We start from the raw sequence: 26,674 nt of genomic DNA on the forward strand, positions 1-26,674 counted from the left end.
TAGAGAATTGTCGATTTGGCAGGAGATTGATTATTCAAAAGGGAGCCGCTTTCGTGAAACGTGCAGGGAGGGTTTATTAACCTGCCGTTTAGGACCGAAAACACTCCCAGAGTTTATTTTAACTCGGCACTAGTTGGTACTTGAGTTTGACATCTCGGGTATGTCGGGAGCATTGGGAGAGGGCCTTTGCTCACTCTCTCTTTCTCTCTCTCACTCCCTCTCCTGGGAATATTGATCCGGCAACTCCGGCTTACATTTACTCAATTACAGGGCTACTTTGTACGTGACTTTGCCTCGCCCCACGACGACGCGACTTGTTTTCAGGCACGGCCTTGTTAGACGGAAGTTTCATTGGGTTTAACTGGTTTATCGAATAAATCGTTCTGGCCCGATTTTACTCCTATCGTTTAATCCCCGTGAAATTGGGGGATGGGAAATCGATTCTTTTGTCTTTATCATGGATTGTTCGTCCCTGAATAAATTATAAAGTAAATCCAACCCTAGACATGAATAAAAGCAACCAAGGGCCTATATTTCATCATTTTTCGCCCACCACCTCTTTTGATTTTATTTAGAGCACTGATATATAATATCATTATTACCTTCATACTTGAACATAAATAAAAATAGAAATATATATTTTTTTAAATTTAGAGACCAATATAATAATAACAAACATGTCCGTCTTCGGCCAACGGTTTGTCATGAAGTATACAAAATCTTTTTTTTTGTATAGAATAAACGCAACCATAAATTTTTAATAGTTAGTATAAAAGATAAAAATAAAATAAAATAATAATTTCAAAATTACTTAACTAAATGTTCATTATTATTATAAATGAATCGTTTGAATAAGTACCCTTATAGCAAAGGCCTCTCTAAAGAAATAAAGCCATTAAGCAATGTTATAATTGTGTTAACCCACATAAATCCAGTGTTGGGTTAACAATAATGATGATTAGAGGACACTGGGAAGCAGGGTTTTGGTATGCCCAAGCACTGTAGCTTTTTGTCTTATGTGTGGTGTTTAGTGACCGTTAGTTAATAATTATTTGGAGATCGTGAGATGCGGTCTGGTGTGACGTAGGTTTATAAAAGCATTTTCTTTATCATGCCAACGTTTCGATCTTTATTGAGATTATCTTCAGGGCTCAAAGTGTTTGTATTCTGTGTAGATGTGTCATTATTGTGTGTCGTGTTGGCAGTGCCATTTTTGTTTTATTTTAATTTTCTTAGGTCCATATTAAGTTTGACATTTTTAAATAGTCTTTTAAGTTTTAAAGAGTAAAAATTTTTTTAATGAAACTGCAAATCAATTGTTTGCGTGGAGGAAACAAAAAAGTCTGGCATTATATATGTTCACTTACATTAAAAATCAATGGCCTAGGGATCAAGAAAAGCTTATACGTAGAGATTACCTGCAGGATAGAAATGACTTCAGATAGATATATTTTACAAGGAAAGTTTTGAAAGGGAGCTTAAAGCGATAATTTGCCCGCTATAAACAATTTTTTGAAATTGCCTCGAAAAACTATGTTCTTTTGGCTTAAGAGCTTCTGCGGCCACCTGTCCCTTATAGAAACAGCTATTTTACTAAGCACGTTTTAAAAGCCCACTGAAAATTTGGGCGTAGCACCTTTGGCTCACCTATCCCTTTATGACTATTATCTTATCTAATTTTTATTATCAAATGCTATCATTTATGTGAATATAGTTACTTATTAATTTAGGTGTATAAGACAATATTCGTGTCGTCAATTAAAAAAAAAAACAAAAAAAAACGCAAAGTTACTATTTGTAATATCAACTGTATAATTAATTAATTTGTTAATGTGGGATAAATCCTTAAGTCTCCTGGTACTGGTACTTTCTTGAATTGTTTGAATTAAGAACTGTAACTTGGACGTCAAGCCTTCATACATGATAGGAATTATTCCACTTAACTTTTACATCAGTTACATTAAGGCACAACCATTTTTCGGATCAAAAAGTAAAGTGTTAATCCTTCCTTTCTATACTTGCATAGTACTGCCTAAATTATGTTTTGCTTAGCATTATTTCAATTTTTATTTGTTTATTTGTTGTGTAACTGGTTATAGGTCATAGTATTTACAGTTTTTGAAATCGTTGACATAAACTCGCTGACATAAAGAAAACGTTGACTGACTGTGTTAAATCATATCAAATTATTAAGTTAAACAGATTTTCTCGAATTACCGAAGGCAAGGAACTAATGAAGCTGAAAATTCATGAAGTATCCGAGTAACGCCTCGGGCGTTGTCGCTGAGATGCAAATCCGCCCCCTTTGTGTCTCTGCCAAGGATACGGACCTCTCCCATTCCAGATCTAATTAGTTTCAAACTAATTTCTGGGAGCGGATGAAGGTTGAAATAAACAAGCGTTAGACTAACAGTTTACAAAGGACGAAGGCAGGACGAACAAGACGCCGAGCCCCGGGGAGTTTATGGGCCGTAAAACAATATTCGAAAGCTCATCTAAAGTTGAAGAAGCAAAACTTAATTAAGCGAGAGACTCGCCCGCCTCCCGCCCACGGGGTGGATTAGTCTTGGCTTTATTAATGCGACACCGAGTTCCCGGATAACTCCCGCCTTCGGGGAACCTGACTGCCTCCGAGTAAACTTGGCCGAGTAGCTTAACTCTCGTCAATTTGCCTTCTCGCTCAGAGGCCGGTTGAAACTTAAAGCAATGGCTTTTAGCTGGAAGAGAAGGACTTCTATACTTTACGATTAGGGCGATTTGCAAAAATTACTTTTCCTTTGAAATAGTTGGGCCATAAATTTGTAAATAATCAACAATCGTTAATGTTCTTGAAAATCTTGTGGATCTTTTGGAGTGTGAGATAATATCCTTACTTCCCGAACTGCAATGGATATTAAAAAAATGGCTCTTTTGTGTCACACGTTTCCATTATGGTATTGCCCCTGACATTTTCTTTCTTATAGGAGGTCGAGGAAGTTGTAAGTCTCTCTCTGTATGTCTGTCTGTCTGTCTCTATCTGTCTCTCTGTCTGTCTGTCTGTCTGTCTCTGTCTCTCTCTCTTATTCCACCCCACTTGTTACACTCTCTCACTACATCTATCTAACTATTTGCTATCTCAATCAATGCTCACCGCAACACTACTTTTTAAAAAATAATAATAAAAAATACGTTAAAAGATTAACAATATTTAAGTGTGGTCTGCGTGCGTTGAACAGGAAGAGTAAAACTAGGTGATCCCAAAGTTAATTTATAACGATAAAATGACAGTCAAATTGTAGGACGTGAGATTGTCGTGTTCGCCATTCGCAGCAGTCGTCCGTGACCTAGCAGGTTCCTGGTGACAGAGGGTTTCGGGTGAGCGATAAAGCCACCAGCCGAAGCAATAATCCGAGGCCATTACCGACGTAATTATGTCTAATTTATACTACCACCCCGGGAGAGGGGCCTGTTTCGCACTATCCGGCGATCTCGGAAAGCGGAATTTTTCTAAATAATTATTCCCACAAATCAGGTCACGGTTCGTTGTGTGTTGTGCCGGTGAAATTAGTCGAGCTAGTAAATTATTCAGCTTGCTTAACCGTCGGCTCGCAAAGCAGGCTCAACCGTCTTCCATAACCGGTTGACCTTCCTTTTCATATTAAGACTTCTCTCTTCTTATTCCGCCAACAAATAAAGGATAAAGACTCTTTTATGCTCCGTTTATTTTTAGGAGACGTGAAAAATTCCTTAAAGCCGGCCTTTTAAGTATTTACATCTTGACTAAACACAGTACAGTTTAATAGCTAATAGCTCAACAGCAGGCGTGAAAGGCTGGGTGAAAGAATCCTGAAAAAAAAAGGAATCGGGATTTTTCCTTCGGAATTATAGTTTATTTTTTTATTTTTTTATTTTATTTTTTTATTTTTTAATTATTTTTTATTTTTATTCCTTATATTAGTTCTATACTACAATTCCGTCGATAATACATACCTGGAAATTAGGAAACATTGCATACGTATTAAGTCTTCCCCTTGTTATCTCTCGTGGCTGGGAATGTTTACACCCCTTTTATTTATATCTTGGCTAATGAGGAAGAGTTGTGTTCCCGTCGTGACCCGGTTGCACTGACCTCGAATGCAGTCCTAATCTAAACCGTTGTTTACGTGTTTCCCTATCTCACGCTAGTTTTCTGAAGACCAGATAGGCACTTTTATTTCCTCGCGTGATCAAAACGGTCTTTTGCCATATGGAAAAAAATTGGTTCAACTATAATATGAGTACAGTCAAGGTGTTTAATACGTGCTGTGTCGGACGTCCTCGTAAATTGCACGAAAAACTGTGTTCAATGTTATAATGTAAAATTAATGAAACGTTATCGCTCTAACAGGTTGAACATATCTCGATGGCACATAAATTCATTCTTTATTTCTAGCGAGTAAAATAGTTGTTTTGTCTGAATAACAAACCGTGATTTGTTGGCCGCCTGCGTTGTACGATCTAAGGGCTAAGGTCAAAGTTTATAGATTTGCTTTTTCATAAAATGGACTCTTGATTTATTTATGGAACATGCCTTTCTATTACAAGCTTTACGTTCGTTGTGTTACAAATTGCCCGATAAATCATATTTATATTTTAAAAAATAATCTCTCTTAACCATTTACAGAATTGTGTAGAGATTAGTGACCGTTAATCGACAGTTATTCAGATATCGTGAGATGCGGTCGGGTGTGATGTAGGTTTCAGAAAAACATTTTCTTTATCGTGCCAACGTTTCGATCTTTTATTGAATTCTGAAGATGATCTCAATAAAAGATCGAAACGTTGGCACGATAAAGAAAATGTTTTTCTGAAACCTACATCACACCCGACCGCATCTCACGATATCTGAATAAACATTTACAGAATATTAATATAATAAATTAATTGGAACAAATGTATAAACAAGAAATGTTCAGGGCAAATTCGTTTCTGTCTTTCATATTAAAAGGAAGGTAATAAACACGTCTAGATTTCCGATAGTGGTTTATGTCTGTTTTGTTCTCGTAAGAAAAAAAAATTATATTTAAAAAATTTAAATATGTTAAAAATGTTTAAATTTGAGAAATGTCTGGGCTGATATGTATTTTCTTAAATGTCTTATCGAAAATATGAAAAGAGAAACCATGTCCTTGTATGCCATTAGAAAACCAAAGAGAATTTTTGTTGTTTTGATTCCTCGCAATTAATTAAAACATTCTTTTATAAATAATACCGAGGGGGTCAACAGATGCCAAACCCGGACTTTTTAAAAGAAGGAGGAAAAGTTTTAAGTCAATTAACTCCTTTTTAACAAGCCCTCTTTACTTCCCTTTTCACTTCCTAAAAAGCTCTTTTCAAAGTTGCTCCCTCGTAGGGTAGGGGCTAGCTTACGAGGGTTTCAGAAGCGCATAAGTTGTTTAAAAACTTTCCAACTCCCTGTTCTCTTTTTTATTTTGGCCCTAGTTCTCCCAGGACAGCCTACTTTTGCTCGTTATTTTCCTTTTCAGCCCCAGGGGGAACAGAACGGTTTTTAATCTGGTCATGGGACCAGGGTTAACGTACAAAAATAATTTAACACGCCTCGGTCAGAGAGAAAACTTTGTACTCTCAAAATTCTTGACGTTGGCCTTTGATTTTACAATTGATTTGAATTTGATTTTACAGTGAGAGCCAATGTTTGTGTATGTGTGTGTTTTGTGTGTATGTAATAGACAAAGTAATGAAGGAAAAATAGATACTGTCAGTCAGATCAACTGAAAAACAGACTTTATTAACATACCAAACAAGTCAAACAAGAATAGACTGAACAAAATGATTGGAAAAATCAAACTACAGATCCATCACCTCGCAACCCTCTGGAGATCTTGCAGTTTATAACTGCATGTTGCGTATTCCATTCCCATGATGAGGATGTTTAACATACGTGAAGTGTGGAAGGGTTGGGTTAGGTTATGTTAGGATAAGTTACGTTAGGAATGGTAAGGTAGGTTAAGATTAGAGTTAGGATTATGGTAAAGTTAGGATTATGGTGAAGAAAGGATTAGTTATAGATAGAGACGGGTAAGGGGTAGGTTTACGATTCTGTTCGGTTCGGGTTAGGAACAGGTTAGGTGGGTTAGGTTAGGGTTGGGATTAAGGGTGGGTTAGCTTTACGCGCGAGCGCGATTTTACATTGTTATTATTATTTTCAATAGCATTTATAGAAAATAACGTACGATTCCACTGGCGAAAAAAGGCTTGATCCTGTGTCATCTGTCGCTCGGAAAAAGTTAGCGTGATGGATATTGAGACGAAAATAGCCAGGCCCATTATAAGATTAAGCATTTTTGCAAGGGTTGACGTCACATTAACAGGAAATCCTTTCTCATTTTCCGTCTTTTCACGAAAATCGTGCCACTCTATTTTTTTTCTTCTGGGAAACCGATCTGAATATTAATTGTGATCCTTTTGAAAAAACACAATTTTCCTTTTTTTGTTCACTGACAGAAGTGGTTATTATGCACCGTGATTCTGACGGTCTTTCTGTTCAATCTGAGATTTATCGTTGTCTGCCCGGTTCGGAAAATAGTCTATTTGTATTATTTGTTTTTATTAATTGTGTGTACGGGTTGGCCATTTTCATTTGACACGGTAGTAAATCACGTTGGAAACCGCCCAGATATCTAATAAATCAACGAAAATAGGATTGCATTTTATTTCTTCCTGATATCGTTGGTTTAGGCTATGGTGATGTGAAGTACTTTTTTAATGCTTTTTATTAATCATATATGGATGACCCCGTTTTACATATAGGGAGTAACTGTTGCCTAACCGGATAATATTATACCACGCAATCGCATTAAAGGTTTTTAAAATGTTTGTTGGATTTGATATATATTTGTATTTGTTTTAGAAAGTGTTCTTAGGGTAAGAAAAGTTCAACATCTATTAATAAAACTATGATGCTTTTTTAAACCTTTCTTCTGCCTTTTTTTCGGCGATTCTGATGTTTGATAAGTAACTACTAACTAAAGGATTCGAGATGGAATATCTCATATTTTTTGGCCTCCTAAAGCTTCCTATGGTTTTAAATTCTTTGTAATGCTTTATAGAAGGTTTGTGAGATATGATAATCGACGTTAGTTTCACAGTGCTCTCTTACGTTTGGAGAAGTATATTTAAACTCGTTAACCTATCTAATTTCCAAATAGTTTAGGTGATAAACAGCTAAAATTAGCAGGCAACCTCAACCTTTCCAGAAATCGTGGGATTGTTATTTTCTCGTATCTCTCACGCAAAAAAAAAAAAAAAAAAAGGAATGATACTATTTTGTAGAGCTTTTTTGGCCATGAAAGACTTTTGTATTGATGACTCATTTTCCACGTTGAAGTGTTGAAGACTTATCCATCTCACAATCGGTCAGAAGAAAAGAAAAAAAAAGAAGTGAAATGGATGAATCCCTGATGTACTAGGCATAATAAATACATTAAAGAACCATCGCCAAAACTGGCCAACACATTAATACAGTTAGACAGGGTAAAACTCAGAGATCGATAAGGACGTAAAGCGTTCAATGGCCTCGGAGAAGCCCACCTAAACGGGTATATTCAATGATGACTCCATTGGTAGGTTATGCAATGAGGAAGATAAAACTGCCATACAAATTATCTTAGAATGTGAAACAACTGCTCAATGGATACATAACCTACGGTACGAAGATTCGGTGAAAACATTGCAGCAATGGCAGTCCTTGACCTTTTACTTCTTAAAAAAAGGATGAAATAAATTGAACTTGAAGGTACATGGTGTGTTAAAACAGAAGGCTGCAGTGCTTTAAGAATACTAAACCCCCACTACCTAGTATCCTCCTCATCATCATCATGTAGCTGAGACTTTATTAGGACGGATACCAATTTTAATAGAATTCCCTTATACAGGGTGTTCGGCTACTCGTTTTACAAACTTCGCCAGTAGATTCTACATTCAAAATGGAACAAAAAAGTCCTAATCAACATGGTCCGACTCTCAGCAGTTTCGAAGTTATTCCACTTTTTCTGATTTTTTAAGGTTTCACGACCTCGCTTCAAATAAACAATTATAACTTCAAAACTAAAAGATTTTGGACAAATCCGTTGATAGAGTAAGGTTATGGACAAATCCGTTGATACCGTTTAAAACTACGTTAAATTTCCAATAAGGTGTGATCATTATTAAACTTGTAAACGATCGTGAAATAGCGTTTTAGTAGCGGGAATTTTGAAAAATATTTTAATTTTTTTCAAAGTTGAAAAATGTATGTTAATTCTAAACAACTATTTCTAAACCTAGAGACCAGCAAATTTCAGAAAATGTACTCCATTTAATATCCTTTTTCATGGTGCAATTGCTTTTTTAATAGAAATTGATGGAGGAAAGGAAAAAACCGTGGATGATAAAAAATTGAAAAAATCAGAAAAAGTGGAATAACTCCGAAACTACTGATATTCGGACCCTTGTTAATTAGGACTTTTTGGCTCCATTTTCAATGTAGAATCTACTGGCAAAGTTTGTTACACGAACACCCTGTACAGATCGGTCGTTTTTATTTTATCGATCTTTTGGCTGATTTGAATATTTATTTATTGAACGTTCTACTACGAACAGTATTTATGGCTAATATGATTCAATGCTTATGGATTTCTGGTCTGATCAATTCTAGATGGCAGTATAGTCTTTACAAAATAATTCAAATATTTGTGGTTTTAATAAGAGAGACATATTATGAACATGAATGAACTTGACAAAAAAGAAAAAAGGAACATAGTTTCCTTCCAGGAAACAAATCTCAAATTTAAAAAAATATATATGTGTCTCAGTAACAAATTATATTTTTATGCCCAGTTCTAGGCGGAGTTGGGTAATTAACGGGGGCGCCGTCCGACGACAAAGAAAACTTTAATTTAATATGTCACAAACGTTTCTCTCCTCGGCGACTCCTGCCCCCCAGGCGTTTTTCATTTTATTTCGCCCCTGCCATAGTCACGATTGTTCGAATACAAGTGTCAGCTCTAGTAATTACACCATCTGCACTCGGTCCGGTACAAAGGGCTGGCATTTATTAAAAAACAATAAAGAAAGATTTGTCGAAACGGGAAGAACCGGGAAGGCTCAGCTATTGGCGCCTTTTATTTTTTAATCCCCAAAAAGCACCCCTTAGTCTCTAATTCGAACCTGTGAGATATTATTCATTAGACAACTGTTTCTATTGTACTTAAAATCCTCTGATCCCCAAAATAGAGAACTCGCGGACAGAATCTGATAGAAATTTATTTTTATGAACGTCCAACAAATTTTGGATGGATGCATTTTTATGCTAAAATGGTGATGGTGATGTATACAAAGAAGCTGGGTTTCTGCTCCCCAGGCACTGCAGCTGGCTTATTGTACCTTCCTAGTTACCTAGTTCAGTGCAATCGACTCAATCCTACTTCTCAAAACTATCAGGCTGCTACAACCTTCATTCCCTAGGTTTTTTGTTTGTAGGCTAGATTAAGCCGTTGCTTCGCATTCGAAGATGGGTGGCTGTTTCTTCCTCCTCATGACATAATCTGTAAATGGGATCATCGAATATATATATCCATGTTATGTTTTTTTAGATGCCAGTTAGTCAGGTTAATAGTCCTTTCTTTCCTGAGTCTGGGCCTCTCCAACTGCAGCAGTGCGTTTTTGCTTGGTGAGGGTTGTTTTAGCATAAGTTTACATCTAGCGTCCCCAGAGTTTATCCATTTCTCCTTTTGTTTTGCTTGGATCCATTCTGTGATGGAAGATTCTGTATTTGTTTTCGTTATCCCACGTGAAGGTTCAGGGCCTTTGATGGTCTTGTAGATCCTCCTCTGGCTAGTGTGTCTGATTTTTGGTTATGCAAAATTCCTTTGTGTCCTGGCACCAAAGATATCATCAGGTTGTTGGGTTTCCCCAGGTTTTGGAGATTTTGGAGGCATTCACTGACTAATTTTGATGTGATTTTTTGACACGCTTTTAATAGTTGCTTGGCTATCCAATCTGATATGGATTTTTTGCCAGTATAACCTCTTTTATTTTCCAGTGCACAAACACCGATGGCATGTATTTCTGTCTGAAAGACAGAAGTGTTCTTCTGTGTACAATATCATTGTACCTGAAACTCTTCTGAGTTCTTCGTCTCCTTTATAGTCTTTTTAGACTTTATAAAATGTTGTAAAAATGTTTCCGGGATCATCTAGGAAGTCCCATTTCTAAGAATGGGTGTCTGACTTTATTAATTATGGTTGTGTGCCCGAATAGTTTAGCATAATTTGATAGTTTTGGAGCTTAAATGAGCTTTCCCTAGCTTCTCTTTGAAAAATGAATGTTTCCAGTGGAGGTAGGATTAGCCGAGTTTCTGGTATACTTGTAGGGGTACTATATATATTTTTATACAAAACTTATCACTCTGATTTAAAAAAATATCGATTGAGGTAGTGTCTCCCAACCACCAGGGAGGACGAAAAATCAAAACCCAAAAATTCATTTATTTATAATTAAAAAGTTAGAAAGCTTTTTTCAAAATTACTTCTTTGACACTAAATGAGTGCCTACTTGACAAGTCAAACTTTGCCGTATGTGCAATTTTATTAATCGGTTTCGTTTGCTAAATTTAAGTAATTGGTTGCCATTTTGCGAATGATTATCGATTTAAATTCGCGTTATAACGAGGTGTAAAGAGCATGACAAAACGGACCGAAATATTTCTAAATGATAGATTAAAAGCACTGCCCGTTTTGTAATTTTAAAATGATTCCCAAAGGTCTTTTACAAGGCCATTTCGCGGGGTGCAGTTTGTTTGCTCGCCAAAGGCAAATCGATACTGCAATTCATATTTCAAAAGGGGTTGGGAAAATAGAGTCGGCCTCTATGCGCGTTTGGCCGGGGGCGGAACAGTCGTCCGGGGGTGTCTTGGGGGGGGGGGACGAGGATGTAATATTTACCCGAATCCATTATTCATTCCAACCACCCTCCGATCCCGGGAGCCCGTTTATTATGCGACCGTTCTAAATGGGAATCCAATACAAGGCGTGCGGCCGCGTAAGACCGAATATTGACCCCGTCAATTATTCGGGGCGTGCCGAGGAATTTCGCCAGGTGCCTAATTTTATAAAGGTACTGTTTTGTTATAAGGGGACGCCCATGTGAAAAATGGTAAAATATCAAATTTGGAAATCCATGAATAATTCACCTTTCCATTTTCGGCCAGAAGAGCTATTAACTCTCGCCCACTTACCGTGGTAATCAAAATCGTGTAAATGACATTAGATTAATTATCATTCGGTTGACTATAAATAACTTGTTGCTCATAAAAAAAAAATCTGAAAAATTTACAGTATACTAAAGGAAAAACAATCCTTCGTAACATAATATTAAGCAGATTCATACTACAAAATCAATGCAGCTTAACAGCTGAACTGTTAGTATCAAATATTTTACAAAAAACAAGATGGTAGAAGACATCTGTATAAATAATCTTTAATTAGTAACAATAAAAGCCATCCACTGAATGAAAGCTTGCTCTTAAAAAAATGAAAGCGAGATTGCACCGACCAGGCCGGGTCTAGAAAACTATTGTTCCAGATTACGTTCTTGATTTTTTACGATAAGTTAGTTTCTAATTTTGACCATAATTAATTTCGACCTTTGTCTTTAGCCTAATTTAGCTGAGGGTCGTGGGTTCGAATCCCGCTCGTGACACTAGTTCTTCGCCTCAACAAAAAAACTTAGATAAAAAGGATAATTCATTGAATGAATTAATTCAGTCACGTATGGCCACTAAACAAATATTTTTAATTAATGTCGGATTCGTTAAATTTTTTTAACTGAACATCTACTCAATTCCAGAACACTCTGGATCAATGTATATTCGTGAAGAAGAAAGCAAAATTCAGTTATTACTGCCAAGATTTCGACCTATTTTAAGGTCATCATCAGAATAAAACAATCATAAATGTGTCACAGATTTAAATTTTTTACAGGCGATCTCATATTTCCTTGATGACGGACTCAGTCCCAACATTGTCAAGGACTATAACGGTCGAAAGCTTGGCAGTAATAACTGAAATTTGCTTTATTCTCTAAGACGTATCTTGATCCAGTGTTCGTGAGTGAAAAAGTGGTCGATATTTCTAATGCTAAAATCGACTCAATTTTAGCATCATTAGAATTAATTACTATTGTAATTTGACCATTATTTCTTATGAAAATCTTGTAAAACTTTTTCTGTATCATCTTTATATACATAAACTATTGTATCGTCAACATATATATCTTTTTTTCTTAGATTTGTGTTCTTTAAAATATTGATATAATTTCATCACGTTTCATTTCATAAAAGTTATTATTACATTTGCAAAAATTAGAAAGTAGACATATATTTAAAAGGTCTATTATATCATTTTTTAATCTTTAATAGAGTTTGTTTTAATAATTTAGTACGTTCTTTAGCAGGGATATTTGTAAATAAATTTGTTATATTTATATTCTTTAACGCTTTTATCAATTCTAAAGATTTGTTAATACCGAATGTAGGTTTGAAATCAGTATAGGTTTAGCTGTAGTGAACCAGAACTCCTTATTTCTTCTTCTTCGTCCAAAAACATGCTGTACTGAATGAATCTCCAGCAGTTGAACCTCTTTCTTCAAATTTTGACAGTATTTACTATACAGAGTGTCTCCAGTACATACATCAATACTTTAGAAGGTTATCCTACTTGTCAAAAAGGACTAAAAAGTCCCGATTCTTCATTATTTTCGATATATTTCACTTTTCATGTTACAGCAACCTTTCACAACTTAAACTTTATTCCTTAAAGACCGGTCGTGATTAACTTCATTCGACGTATTTTTACGACCTATCATCCCATTTTTAAGCTTTCTCATAAGGGTAACATACACTTTTTGGTAATAATAATAATTGGTATAAAAAAGTAATAACAAACGAAATTGTTAATTGCTTATAAACGAAATTTTGTTCGATATGATCATATTGTTTTGATTTTATTACATTAATAATATTGTTATATGTTGAATAGAAAAGTGTCTGGTAAATAGCTAATATACGGACTAGAGTTGGTAATTATTCAATAACACAACAGAACTAGTTGCATAAAAATGTCACTTTTATCCCCTAGTTTTATCTAATTTGACCAGTTGAACTCGTGGGTTTAGTGTGTACTATTCGTTCCAATAATAACTCTATACAAAAACAGTTGCGGACCAGTAATGATCAATATTGACGGCGTAATCAAACCGTGACCTTTCCAACAGTTTGGAGGGTTAAACATTTATAATTTATATTTCCGTAATTATTCCGCACTCTAAACAATTTCTACGTACGGATGATGTCGATAATCGAGCTCAAAAGCGAGAATTAATTAAAAATATTCTGCCATGGATCGTTGTAAAATAATTAATCTAATTGAATATTATAATCTTATTTTAGATTATAATACGTGATTATTATAATACACAAGGAAGGAGATATAATTTAGACGCTAGGTCCAACTGGATTCTCGGTTTCGACCGATCTGTAATTTTATCCAATTAACTCCTAGTAGGTGATATCAAAAGGTTTAGACTATGATAGTAATAATTATTATTATTTTTGTAGGGGAGAGGGATGTCGAACAGATATGTAGTTAACCTTAGTCGTTCGATCAAGCTATCGTCATCGGTGCAAATTATAGTTCAAATTCGCTTTATTTGGGTTCTGGCAAAAACAATTTTAAAGCACACGTTGCACGCCGAAACAGTCGTGTGAAACGATTGTTAGGGACGATTCGGATGGACGGCCAGGCCAGGAGAGATGATGATAAATTGAGCCACGAGGATGAGGACCGTGATAGCCGTGAGATAGGCCCACTCGGCCACATGCAACTCTGCCGTAATTTATCCACGACCGCCAATTACCGACGGCTCTATTGTCGACGATTTACACCGAGAGCCTAGGATTGATCGACGGACCGGTAACCTTATTTATAAAACGTTTGGCAACAATGAAACCGTCCCACTAGACTTACGTGGGAGCCCGTTCGGATAAGCCGTTGAAAGCCGTCGTAAATTTGAAGTCCTACGAGTCTAGTAAATATTTACAACTCCCTTGTGTTGCAAGATGCGTACTGTTTCAAAACATCTCTTGACTTTGAATTTAATCTGATTAAAAAATCCCGTCACCAAAGCATTTATTATGCTCATTGCTTACTCTTCACGTTACTAGTACTTTACATATGCCAACCAACAGGCATAAATACAAAAAAATATCTCCTAGACCTTCCCCTTGAAGTAATACCGAGACAAAACGTTACAGTCTGTTACGATTTGTTTCATCCCGAAAGTAGAAACGGCATGACAAGATTATATTAAAACTTTCTTGTCCGCCTCTTCTCGATGATAGATGCACAAGATTAAATGCTTACCTCACTATATCTTGTTTTATCCTCCACTCTTCTTTCTGCCTCATTCTAGGCTACTCTTTCAACATACCTGATTAATTCATAATCTTTGAAACAGTTACAACACATGTGTGTAAGTACTTTCTATAATCCATTATATTTAGTGGTCTGATGGACCAAATTACATCTTTCAATTAATTAATCTATTTTATGCAAGATTTTGGTTGAAATGGAATGGTGAAAATAAGCATTGCAAAAAGAAGGAAAAATTCGAAAGGTAAAAATAACTAAATACACTAAATATAATGGATTTAATAGTCAAAGAAGTATAACTTCCCTAACAGCTCCCGTGGCCACTTCATATGTCAGCCGAGAATCGAATCCTGATGACGACATTTGAAAAATGGCAAAAAGGAGGGAAAGTTCGAAAGGTTGTAGGTTGAGATGGGGAGTTGGTGTCCGAGTGGATCGAAGTCACGATAGCTCGAGTTAGAGGTTAGAGCAGCGGCGTATTGAGCTGAAGGTCGTGGGTTCGAATCCCGCTCGTGACAATGGTTTTTTCATTTCAACCAAAACCTTACATAAATAGATTAACTTTTTATAAAATGATATCTGTCCTTTTCTTTCACACACTCTCTCACTCTTAACGTCTCCCAAATCATGCATTTTCTCTCCTTCTCACTTTCTTTCTCTTTTTCACTCTCACTCAATTCCTTCGACCGACCCAGTCGCTATCTCACTCACACTTTCTCTCATTACATTTCTTTCTTATTTTTCTCTCGTTCATTCCGTAAGCCTGCCTATTTTTTATCTTACCTACTTTTTATTTATCTGTCCTCTCTCTCTCTCTCTCTCTCTCTCTCTCTCTCTCTCTCTCTCTCTCTCTCTCTCTCTCTCTCTCTCTCTNTCTCTCTCTCTCTTTCTCTCTCTCCCTCTCTCTCTCCTCTCTCTCTCTCTCTCTCTTTCTCTCTCTCTCTCTCTCTCTCTCTCTCTTTCTCTCTCTCTCTTTCTCCCCACCTGTATATATATCTAGCTACCTATATCTATCACTTTTTCTATCTTTATGTATCTATTTATTTGACTATATCCTTCTTAATATCTTTTTCTTCTTCTATTGTATATCTCTTCATCATCGTATTCTCTCTTTCTTTTTCTATCGGTTATATGTGTCTATTCATTTCACAAAGAGAGTGTGTCTTGCATTACCCTGCTTACGTTAACTAGTGTCGATAGGCTTTTGCTTCCGGGAAATTCATTGTATTTCACGTTAATAAATATTGGCCGCCAAAGTGACCAAGTCAGTTTGAAGGTGTTCCTGGGAAAAAAGCATGGTTAAAGCTTAGGGAAAAGGGTAAATATTACGTTTGAATAAATTCGGGCCCTTGGCGACCCGGTTGATTTACGACGGGCCTCTAAATGGACCACGAACTACACATAACTCAGGTTCAATCCCAAAGTCCCATATCGTCTACGTGAGTTTTCTCACCCCTCCGTAAAACAACCCATGTGGGACGGATTTAAAAAAAAGAAAATTCTTACAACCCGAGTTTTTGTTAGGTTATAAAAACCCGGTAAATTCAAGATTTGTTTAAAATATATTTGGATTTAAGGGAATAACTCGTGAAGTAAACATATATCAATAACATTCTTGAAGAAAGGTTGCACTTATCAGTTGGGAAAAGTGCAATTTCAGGAATGAGGATGGTTCAAAACGTCAGTGAACGGGGGGACAATTGAGTTGAGAACTGTAGTTTAATTTGATGCGAGGTAAAGTTTGCCTCCGTTCAATTGTCCCCAAGTCCATTATATCCAGTTGCCGAGATAACCGATGTAACTGTCTTACTCCGGCCGTTGTTCTCCGCCCTAACTCGACAATTAACCAAGTCTTAACAGCGGGCCATGAAAGTGTCACAACTTGCGGGCATCAACATACCGACCCATTGTCCTAACGCAGCAGACAATGCCACAGTTTGCCCAAGTTTTCGCTTTTCAAAAAATGCACACTGGCAATTTCCATTCAGGATTCGTGAGACTTAAACGTTTCTTTGTTTTTGAATTTCCCCATCCAGCGTTGCAAATTTCGATATAATAATAGACCCTACTATATTTCGAGGGGGTCAAAATCGACCATTTAAAGCAAGAGGTAGCTTGAGAACCTTTATATTCATCAGTTTGTCTGCTATTATCTATTATTATTAGTATCTAAAGTTTTACTTCTTGCAATCTAAAGTGATTGGGGGCCGCGGTAGCCGAGTGGTTAGCGTGAGAGACTCTCGACTCGTAGACCCCGCGGTCGTGTGTTCAATTCCCACCGTCGCGTGTTCAATTCCCACCGTCGCCTCTGGCTGGCCTTTTTTTCCCGCTACCCTTCCCCCCCAAAACGAACACGCATAATAACATTGTCATTGGCTAATATGCACAGAATATAAAGCCATTAAACTCGCTTTAATTGACGCTTTCAACATTCTACTTTCCTGCAAGTTGTTTGGCGGCAAATGCTTGTATTTCTGCCATGATATCATAGATCTTAAGGTTGCAAGGTGCATTGACCGTTTGACGTAAGGATTTTTTGGAATGCATGTATAATAGTATCGACTTTGCTGAGTTTCGTACAATCCCACAGTTGAATGCTATAGTTCCACATAGGCTTTACGACTTGTTTTTATAATAATAATTTATTTGTATAGAAACGTTGGAGCTGCGTCTTACCAACTAGTATACATCTCTACACCTTAAATCTGTCATTTTTTTTCTTCATGTGCTCTTTCCATCAAAGCTTGGCATCTAAGGTCCTTCCCCGATATTTAGCTGTATCGCTGTATGTTATATATGTTCCATGGATGTCTATCTAATAAAATAACAAAACAAGTCATTGTTGGTCTGCATCTTCTCACTTTTCTGTTTTACAATTGCTTTTAATGTCTAATTTTACTTAGAAGAATGTTAAATTTGGAATAGCTCTCTCTGCCTCACTCTCTTTCTTTCAATTGAATATATTTTTCAATCTCACTACATTTCTTTCTTATTTTACTCTCATTCATTCTGTAAGCCTTCCTATTTTTTATCTTCCATACTTTTTATTTCTCTGTCCCGTCTTTCTCTCTAACTATTTATTTATCAATTCTCTCTCTCTCTCTTTCTCTCTTTCACTCTCTTTCTCTCTCTCACTCTCTTTCTCTCTCTCACTCTCTCTCACTCTCTTTCTCTCTCTCTCTCTCTCTCTCTCTGTTTCAATTAAGCCTGCCTATTTTTTTTTCTTCTATACATTTTATTTTTCTGTCCTATCTCTCTCTCTCTTTCTCTTTTTCAATTTAATATATTTATTGTTTTATCTCTCTCTCTCTAACTATTTATCTATCTATCTTCCTCTCTTCTTCTATACCTTATCTTCTTTACCTTCTCTCTCCCTCTCCCTCTGTCTCCATCTCTCTCACTCTCTACCTATCTATCGTCTAACTATCTATCTATCCACCTATCTCTTTCATTATCTACTTGACACTAACCGTCTCTCTTCTGTGTCGCGGTTAGTGCTATTTTATGATAAAGGCTGAATTTCGCTTAATTTTTGACTGTTTTCATAATGGTAATTTTCATACTCCAAATGGACGGACATTCGCTTTAATTCTAGAAAAAGGGCTTAAATCAAGAAAACACTGAACCTCTAAAAGTGCCCACGTAATAAAAAAAAACTCGACCTCATGGGCCTTATCCACGTCTACCGTCAATTTTCACTTGTTCAGGAGTTCTGGCTATCAATAACCTTTGAAATGCGACTGATTACCAAGTGCAATCTTGGCAAACATTTAATTTCCATAGATTTGAAAATAAGTTAATTTGTATTGATCTGATAGAATACGAATTAGAATGAACCCCCTCCCAATCTGTCGGAATCCTTTAAAACAAATATTTAATATTCAAAATGTCAAAATTGCTATTCGAAAACAATTGGAAAACCGTTAACAGGAAGATAAATTGGACCGTTCCAAGGCTACAAGTCAACCGCGTTTAAGTGTTATTAATTCAGCGGGGCGTTTCCTTTCTGGAGTGCATTTTATTTGAAGGCATATCGGAGATCAAAGATGCCGGCCTGATTATGGGTTTGGTTGCAAGGCCTGGGGCCAGAACCGGTTTTCGGACCATGGACCCTCTAGGCCCATTCATACTTATCTCTTCGGGTACATAAATTTAGTTTTAAAAAGTCACGAGAGCAACTGTTAATTAACATTAGTCTCGGACAATCCTTGACCCGTGGTCATCACCTCGATGCGAGATGGCTTAACCGGCGCTGATCTCCTGTGGTCAATGGACACATAATAATGGTAGATTATTTGTTCGCCGTTCCAAGAAAAGCATTTATTAGGCACGAGACACACTTACTTTACGTTCGATTTGTTTTATGTAAACTCACAACCATGGACAGAAGTCATGATGGAGTCATGATAATCAAGCAGGTTCAAATTCTTTACCGTGTTCCCACATCATTATATCATACCAAGCACACAAGTACTACTGTCTATATTGTATATACTACAGTCTGAATACAAAAATCAGTTTCTTTTATACTGTCTGAAACTTGCCTATTTGTTTTTCTCTACCCTCTTTCAAACAACACTCTTTTCAATTATGAGAATCCACGGTCTCACTATAAAGTTTAATGAAAAACCGTTTTGTACCAAACACCTCAATCGCCACAGAACTTTTGGTAAAAGAATACTCATTAAAACAAATAAACTAAAGTTTCAATCTAATTGTCCTGCGGAATAAACGTGAAATGATAGACGGGAATTGAAGTTGGGAAACTTTCGGGTTTCAGGTGAGGTGAACCACTCGGCCCGTCGAGACACTCATCGATCAGGGAGTGGCCAGAGGGTTAATGTACCATTGTCTGGGCCGATATGCAGCCCATTGTGTTCTACCTGAATGAAATACGACCTCCAGTCTATACAGGCTGGGACTGATGGAAATTGCTTAGGTCCACTTGGTAATTAACGCAACTTGGAGTTTGATTTCCACGAAATTCTTCAAAAAAGATGGATATAAAAATTCAATTATTCACTTATGTGAAATTGTTCAGTTAAAGCACATAGTGAAATAAAATAACTCGGTTACTTTTTATATCACAAAGAAATATTTTAAACCGTTGTCATTTCGTATCGATTATCCTCTTTCTTTTAAAAAAGACAGTTTGATCAAGAATTGAAAAAAAAAAGAAATGTAGAAAACAATGCGAAAGCTGTTCGAGACAAATCCACGATCCCGATTGCCCGCGACGGAACGAATCGGCCGCGGCAGCACCGCCCCGCCGCGACAAATGCCCTTTCAGATTATCCAGTCGGAAACAATTCTCTTCTTACGCTTCGTTTATCTCTGTGAGTGGATTTGGTCGCTAAGCCCAATCGGCAAATCTTGATTTACGACCCGGCGGTAAATGCCAAACTGGTCGAGGTCCTGTCGGAGTCAATACCGCCCCCCCCCCGGCGAACCCGTCGTCCTCATTAGCAATTGAAATGAACATTCGCTTATCACTCGACGCTCGCAAAATGAATGCACAAATTGTCAATCTAGCCTTGTTCACGGAAATGGAACGCTTTTTACCGCACTATCTGTTTTTATGTTTTATGGTTTTTTGGTGTGTGTGTGTGTGTGTGGGAGAGAGAGAGAGAGAGAGAGAGAGAGAGAGAGAGAGACATACAGACAGATAGAGACAGACAGACAGACAGAAAGAAGAAGAGAGAGAGAGACTGACCGACAGAAGGATAGAGAAATAAAGAAAGATAAAAATGGGCAAGATTAAAGAATGAATGCGACCAAATTAAGAGAGACAGGTAGTAAAAGAGAAAGGAAAAAAAAGAGAAAACATCAAATTGAAAGTAATACAGATATATGTGAGAAGGGGCGAGAGAAGAGAGAGAGGGGGTGAGTGAGAGAGTTGAAAGAGAATCGCACTTGCTTGAAATTGTGTTTAACATCACTCACGGTCTCAACATTTTTTAATTAACAAACCTTTGCTACACAAATTGATCCAAACGACCAGCTAAGTCATAAAATATCCACTAATTAAAATCGTGTCGGAGATCACTTTTGAGCTCGACTGCTGACGCAAGGTGCAAGTTTGAAACCGACTTGCTGCCCACCACACGATCCATCGAGAAAAATCATAAGTAATGGGCCGGTGGCATGATTTCCATGCTGGGTAGTCAGTGGCTCCGTTTTCCCCGGGCGTGCACGCACCCCTCGTGCTTACATCAAATCGACCTGACTATAACGCCAAATACGGTTCTCTTCAATAGCTTTATTGATAGATGTCATGAAAAGCCTGAGCGATTGTCTGAAACAAATATCATCTATTTTACGTACTAGTCTCTTGGTTTATGCTATTTTTAATTTTTTTTCTCTTGTTCCAGCCTCGAGGAAAGAAGCCGGCGAAGATCTCGAGGAAGTCAGTGGAAAGGAAATCGGCTGTTTCACGAGTTCCACGTGCTACAAAGCCGCCTTCGCAACCACCTGACCGAGGTAAGCTTAATAATAGTAATAAAAATAATGTTTATTATAGAAAAATGATATACCAGAATATAATTACATCTATAAACTTTGGAGTATTCACACAACCTTCACAACCGCAATGGTATAATGTACGAAATACATAACCTTTCGTAATTTTAAAACGTTCACTGCTGATGTCGCAACGGTGGGCTGGTTGGATCTATGCTGGCGTAAACTCTGTTTTTAAATCTTTAAAAAAATATTGGCCTAGTAAACAAATTAGAAGCTGAATGTGCTACCATGTTTAGGATGGTTTTTCGTAGGTTTAAATTTTTTCAATAGTGTTTTTTTTTTGTCTGATTATCCTCGTTCTTTTGATCTCCCATGCTCGTTACTTTTCGCTAGTGGTGCTTTTAGCGAGAATACGCAGACCAAAATGACGAGATAAATCATGCTGCAGGTTTATCATTGAGAGACCTCAAGAAGAAATTTGAAACAAAAAGTTTATACATGGCATGGCAAAGTACATTGTGTTTAGCCTTAGGTATTCGTACTTAAGCATTCGTAATTTATGCGTTACCTAACCTACTTATCGTTTAAATGATTCTCGAACTTGACTATAGCGGAACATAAGTACTATCAACAACCATCACATCACTATCAACATTTCAATATGAAAAGCCAAAATTGACATAATTACACTTTCTTTATTGAAAATAATTACCAACAATAAGCAATGATAAAAGAGATTGCGTTAAACGGACTGTTATGCGATTTTTATGCAAATCGGTTCGTTCCAGCGATGAAAATCTCGGCTGATTCCCATGGTATTCCTGGACACGCTCGCTTAAGCGTGGCTTGGGTAAACGCAAACGCCCGTTGTTATTCTCTTTAGAAGAAAAATGCTTTTCAGAACGCCAACAACCCAATTCGAGCTAAGTTGTTTACATTTTCCCCCTTCTGTTACTTTCTAATATTCTATTTAGCAAGCATGGAATAATTGGCAGAATAGACGTCCATAAACGTATACATATCCACTAAAAAATTTTACTTTGACCTCAGCGAACAATGTAGATTTTATTTTTAAAATGCTAAGATTATTAGTTCACATTTCTTTCTTCACAACTGTAAAGTTAAGCTTTGTCCCTTTTGCGTTCGTGTTGGTGAGAAGGAATTCCATCAAAAGCTACGAGTTTAAGTTTCGTGTTAGGTGAGATTCTAAGTGACAGCGCTTCCAGCTGGAACATTTCTTTGGAAACATCGAGTCCATCTCACAATTCTGTATGTATCACCTGCTCACCTGAGCGATTTTATTTTCAAGGATTTTTTTGCTATTGCCTTCTTTCAAAATAGTGGTACCGAATGGATGCGCAGGCACTCGGTCCGTCTACATTCTACATCATTGTTTACCCACTTAGAGACTTAACTGCTACCATCAATTAAAACACTTTGTCTTAAGCCGGACCATACTGCAAAAAATGACGATGTAGTTCACTTTTCTCCCTATATTTAAGGTGCACTACACAGCTAAAACGGTAGAACGATTGTTATTATTTTAGGAAATTTGGTCGTTACCGATCATTTTCGTCCGTTCATTTGGGCAGTGTCGGTCTGTCAGACGTCTTCGCCATTTCGCCATCTTCAAAGTTGTGTTCCTACATAGCAAGGAATTGTTTAACTTGAATAAGATTTGATTTGTACCAGAAAGTGATGTAAAAGTTTCTTTTCTGCCAAGTTGGTAAAATTTTAGCTTGAAAACAGAGAAATAACATATAAAATGGCGAAATGCCGAAAGTTGAAGGATGTATACAAAAGTCCTATCCTTTTCGCCCTCTTCATTGAAGAGCTTCCTTTACAGAGAAATATAAAATATTAGATGATTATTGCGGAAAATTGAATCTGACTGTTAATGTCGCCAAATCTAACGCGGTAGTTTTTAAAAAGGGCTGCACATTTTCTCGGGCTACCGTTTTTATTTCAAAGGATTACCTGTTCAATTTGTCTAACAGTACAAAGCAGAATTCTCAGCACTAAAGCTTTCTTGCTTATTGTTATTTTTCTTGTTCGTTAATCAGTTTAATTGACTCGATCCTTCCTTTAAAAAGTAGTAGGTCACTGACTGTAACATTATAGCCATTTGTTGTTGTTTTTTTAATCACTGGTTGTTTAATAATTTTTTGAATTCGATTTTTAAACAGTTTGACCACTCCTCAAGAATCCGAAAAATTATTATTGCCATTCTTTTCCCGGGTCTTCTTGGTACCTAGGTTATGTCTCCATTGAGCTGTTGCTTCTCATTCGAAGTTAATAAGGCGGGCTGTCTCTTCCTCCTCATCGATAACTTACAAATGGCTTTATCATTGTTGTATATGTGTTTTTCAGCTGGTAGTGATCAGTTTATAGCCTAGCCATATCGATCCCCTAAGTTCTACCCTGTCTAACTGTAGCAAAGTGTTTGCTAGATTTGTTGAGAGTTCTTTAATTATGACTCTTGAGTTTTCTATGTTCGGTAGGTTTTGGAACTTTCGGAAGCATTCACTGACTATCTTGGTTCTTACCGTTTTACACGGAAGGTTTGGCTGTCTGATCTTATGCGGGAGGATATTTTGATCAGAGTAACCACTTTTATTTTATTTTTATTTTTTGACGGCATAGGCATTGATATCATATTTTTCTCATTGAAAGACGAGATGCTTCCCCAATGAGTTGATTACTCGGGTTTTGAGTTTGCACAGAATTTGCCATTTGTATACCAATACAATTATTATTGATTTCTTCTTCTCCTTTAAACTAGGTTAAAACTTTATAATAGAATATTGGAAAGGATGTTGTCGTGATCATATATCCTGTCCCCATTTCTAGAAATGGGTGTCTGATTTTATTTATTATTGTTGCATGATCGAAATGTCTAGTCCCCATCCAATTTGCCAGTTTTTGTAGTCTGTCTGAGTTTTTCCTAGTTTCTAGGTTTAATAGTGTTTCTAAGGCAGCTGGTGGGGTTGTATGTCAACTCCTTGAATCCAGATACATCAGACAATAAATGTTGCAATTGATCAGATTATTTTCTAACGCCAATTTTCTTCGTTTTCTCAGTAATCAGTATAGAAATTCTAGTGTCTAATGTGTAGATTCCTAATGTGTTTGCTTCCTATAAAGTTTAGATAGAAACAGAGGAGGCGGACCTGCGCGGTTACGAGAGTACAGGCATATAATAATGTTTTTGAGTTATTAGTGGAAGACATGTCAATGTTTATACGTGAATAATGTAAGTGTTATTGGTTTTGTATATGTAAAAAGAGTTAGTTATTCGCGTCTTTTATGCAGTTGTGACCCGTTCAACTTGTCCTTTCAAACGGCAAGAGTTAGTGAAGTGGATTAATAATCCAGTTGACGGAATTTGATTCCCTCGACAGCATAATCGATGTGGAAGAGGGTGTTTCGTGTCGGTCCGCCCGGTAATGGCACGGCATGGCGGGCCCATCAATCCGCGATATTGACCGGTTTTCAAAGGTCTCACAACAGAGAAAAGCCATCCGTGATCCGGCATTTATTGCACGGAGATGCACTCGCATGCCCAAAATCAAGAATATACACTAAAACTCTTTTTTTTTCCTTAATTAATACAACAATAAAACCCCGGCATACTTGTGAAAGTGGAGAGTCGATTTGTAAATAGATAAACCGGTCGATGGGGTAAACGGCCCCCCTCAACGGGCCTTATCCGATATTTAGAATCACGCAACGTCGTTAACTCGCTCCGAATTTGGAATAGGACAAAAAACATACAGGCTCACGAACATTCCTGTTTTAACAATTCCTAATCATGTTGCCGTTTAAAAATAAACAAAATCAAAGCCTCTTTCCTTTAAATCACCATACAAGCACCTGCGTCTACTACTTATAATTGTGTCTGTGGTTTCATCCCTCTGAGATTTGTAGGTTGGTCCTTTCCTAACATTTAGGTCTACCTTACTTATCTTTTTTCTGGGTGTGAAGATCCAAACATCAAGAGGTTTGGTCAGAGCAAAAAGATCTGACCAAACTATAAGTTCATTGACCCATGTACCTCAGCAGGAATTTCCACAATCTATGGGATATCTTAGTGCATAATTTATCTAGAAGATTAGGTAATGAAATAAAAACTTTCCCGGGTAAAAAAATTAATCTGCCTTTTGGTTCAAGCGCACGGCTTATTAATTAAATGTAAACCATCTATGAATTTTACAATACTGGAGAGTGATCTTAATCTTTCAAAAATGCTTTTTCCAAAAATAAACTCTATGTTATAGGGACAAAGTTCTACATGTTTTTATATAATTGAATTGTTTATCAATTTGAACAAGGAATGAAAACATTTAATCGTTTTTTATTAAAAGTTCCAAATAGGGTGGGTTAATGTTTTTTTTAAATTTAGTCCTTTTAAAAGAATTGAATTATTGATCAATTTCTAGCAGAGTTTCCACCGAAAGCTACCTTAATCCTTAATCCATAATCCTGAAAACATTTAGTTGCTGAAAGATCCTAATCCTTTTTGAAAATTCAATTATTTCTAATATCTATCAGGGTTTGCACTGGAAGAAATCTTCATCTTTAATCCAGAAAACATACGGATGCTTTTTAATAGAGTCTGTAATCGAAGATCTTTAAAAAAAATAAGTATCTTAAAAAATTATGTTAATATTTTTCGCCCTTGTTCCGCTATTCATTGTTTGAGTCTACTTGTTTTCTTGTATTTATGTCTTTTCTTCTTTTCGTTTCTTTTAAGCTACGTGGTAATAGGTATGATGCGAGAGACTTCACTGCTATCCTCCCGTGCTTAATTTTAGCCTATAATAAACAAGTCCTATACTGTTTCCTATTGCATTAAACATTGCCCTAATTAATCTTTATATAGGTGTTGGTTAAGATAAAAAGTCAGTGTCACGAGCGGGATTCGAACCCACGATCTTCGGCTAAATACGCCGCTGCTCTACCACTTGAGCTATCGTGTCTTCGATCCACTCGGTCACCAACTTCCCATCTCAACCCCACATGTCGTGTAATCAATTGGATTCTAGGCGAAAAATGAAATGGCCACGGAGGCAAAAGGAGATAAAATTAAATCTCAACCAATACCTTATATAAAGATTAATTAACTGAAAAAAGTCAATCAGATCATTAGGTCAATCGGACCACGAACTCTAATGGATTGCCCTAATTGTTAAAACGATGAACGGACACGAAGGTCATTGTTTTAATAATCAAGTGCAAATATTTGGCCAAATGCTGCGTTGTAGCAGCAAACATCATCGCGTGATACGCGTCTATTTGTAGATGTTGATGTGAAAAGGTCTTAGTAATAACTCGACGTTATTGTATTACAGACTGTGTGATGCTGCTATTTGCTTGATAGAAGCGTATAAACTCCCGGAAAACTTTATAGGGTTGATTATACCGGGATCCGGGTCTTTACATAAATTTGAACTTAAACTTCTAAGATGTTGACATTATGGATTCAATCGTGTTGTATTGTACTGGGACAGTCGAACTTCTCTTTCATGGTCTTAACCATTCTTTTTTCAGTCAAGTAATAAAAAAAAAAAATTTCTGTTTTGAGCCAAGAAGTCTCTTGGATGAGTAGTACAGACAGATAGTAGATATAACGAATCTAAAATATATTTTCTGTTATGTTCCTCCCTATTGCTCATCGTTTTAAGCGATAGATCCTGTGTGGTTTTCTGTTTTGTTTTTATTGAATTTATTACAAATCCAGATGGGAGGGAGTGTGCATTTCTTTA

At 36.7% G+C, this 26,674-nt stretch overlaps 1 protein-coding gene across 9 annotated transcripts in view; it reads left to right on the forward strand.

The window, feature by feature from the left end:
• The window catches only part of LOC106661667 (lysine-specific demethylase 3A-like), a 475,583-nt gene that overhangs the window by 163,533 nt on the left and 285,376 nt on the right, over positions 1–26,674 (forward strand). For all 9 annotated transcript variants that reach the window (XM_014385209.2, XM_014385207.2, XM_014385208.2 and 6 more), the window contains one exon: positions 20,819–20,927. In XM_014385209.2, the coding sequence (XP_014240695.1) occupies positions 20,819–20,927 (109 nt within the window). The remainder of the gene's footprint in view (positions 1–20,818; positions 20,928–26,674) is intronic.

The sequence above is a fragment of the Cimex lectularius genome, unplaced genomic scaffold (assembly GCF_000648675.2).
Source record: "Cimex lectularius strain Harlan isolate CLEC.00 unplaced genomic scaffold, Clec_2.1 scaffold59, whole genome shotgun sequence".
NCBI lineage: Eukaryota > Metazoa > Arthropoda > Insecta > Hemiptera > Cimicidae > Cimex > Cimex lectularius.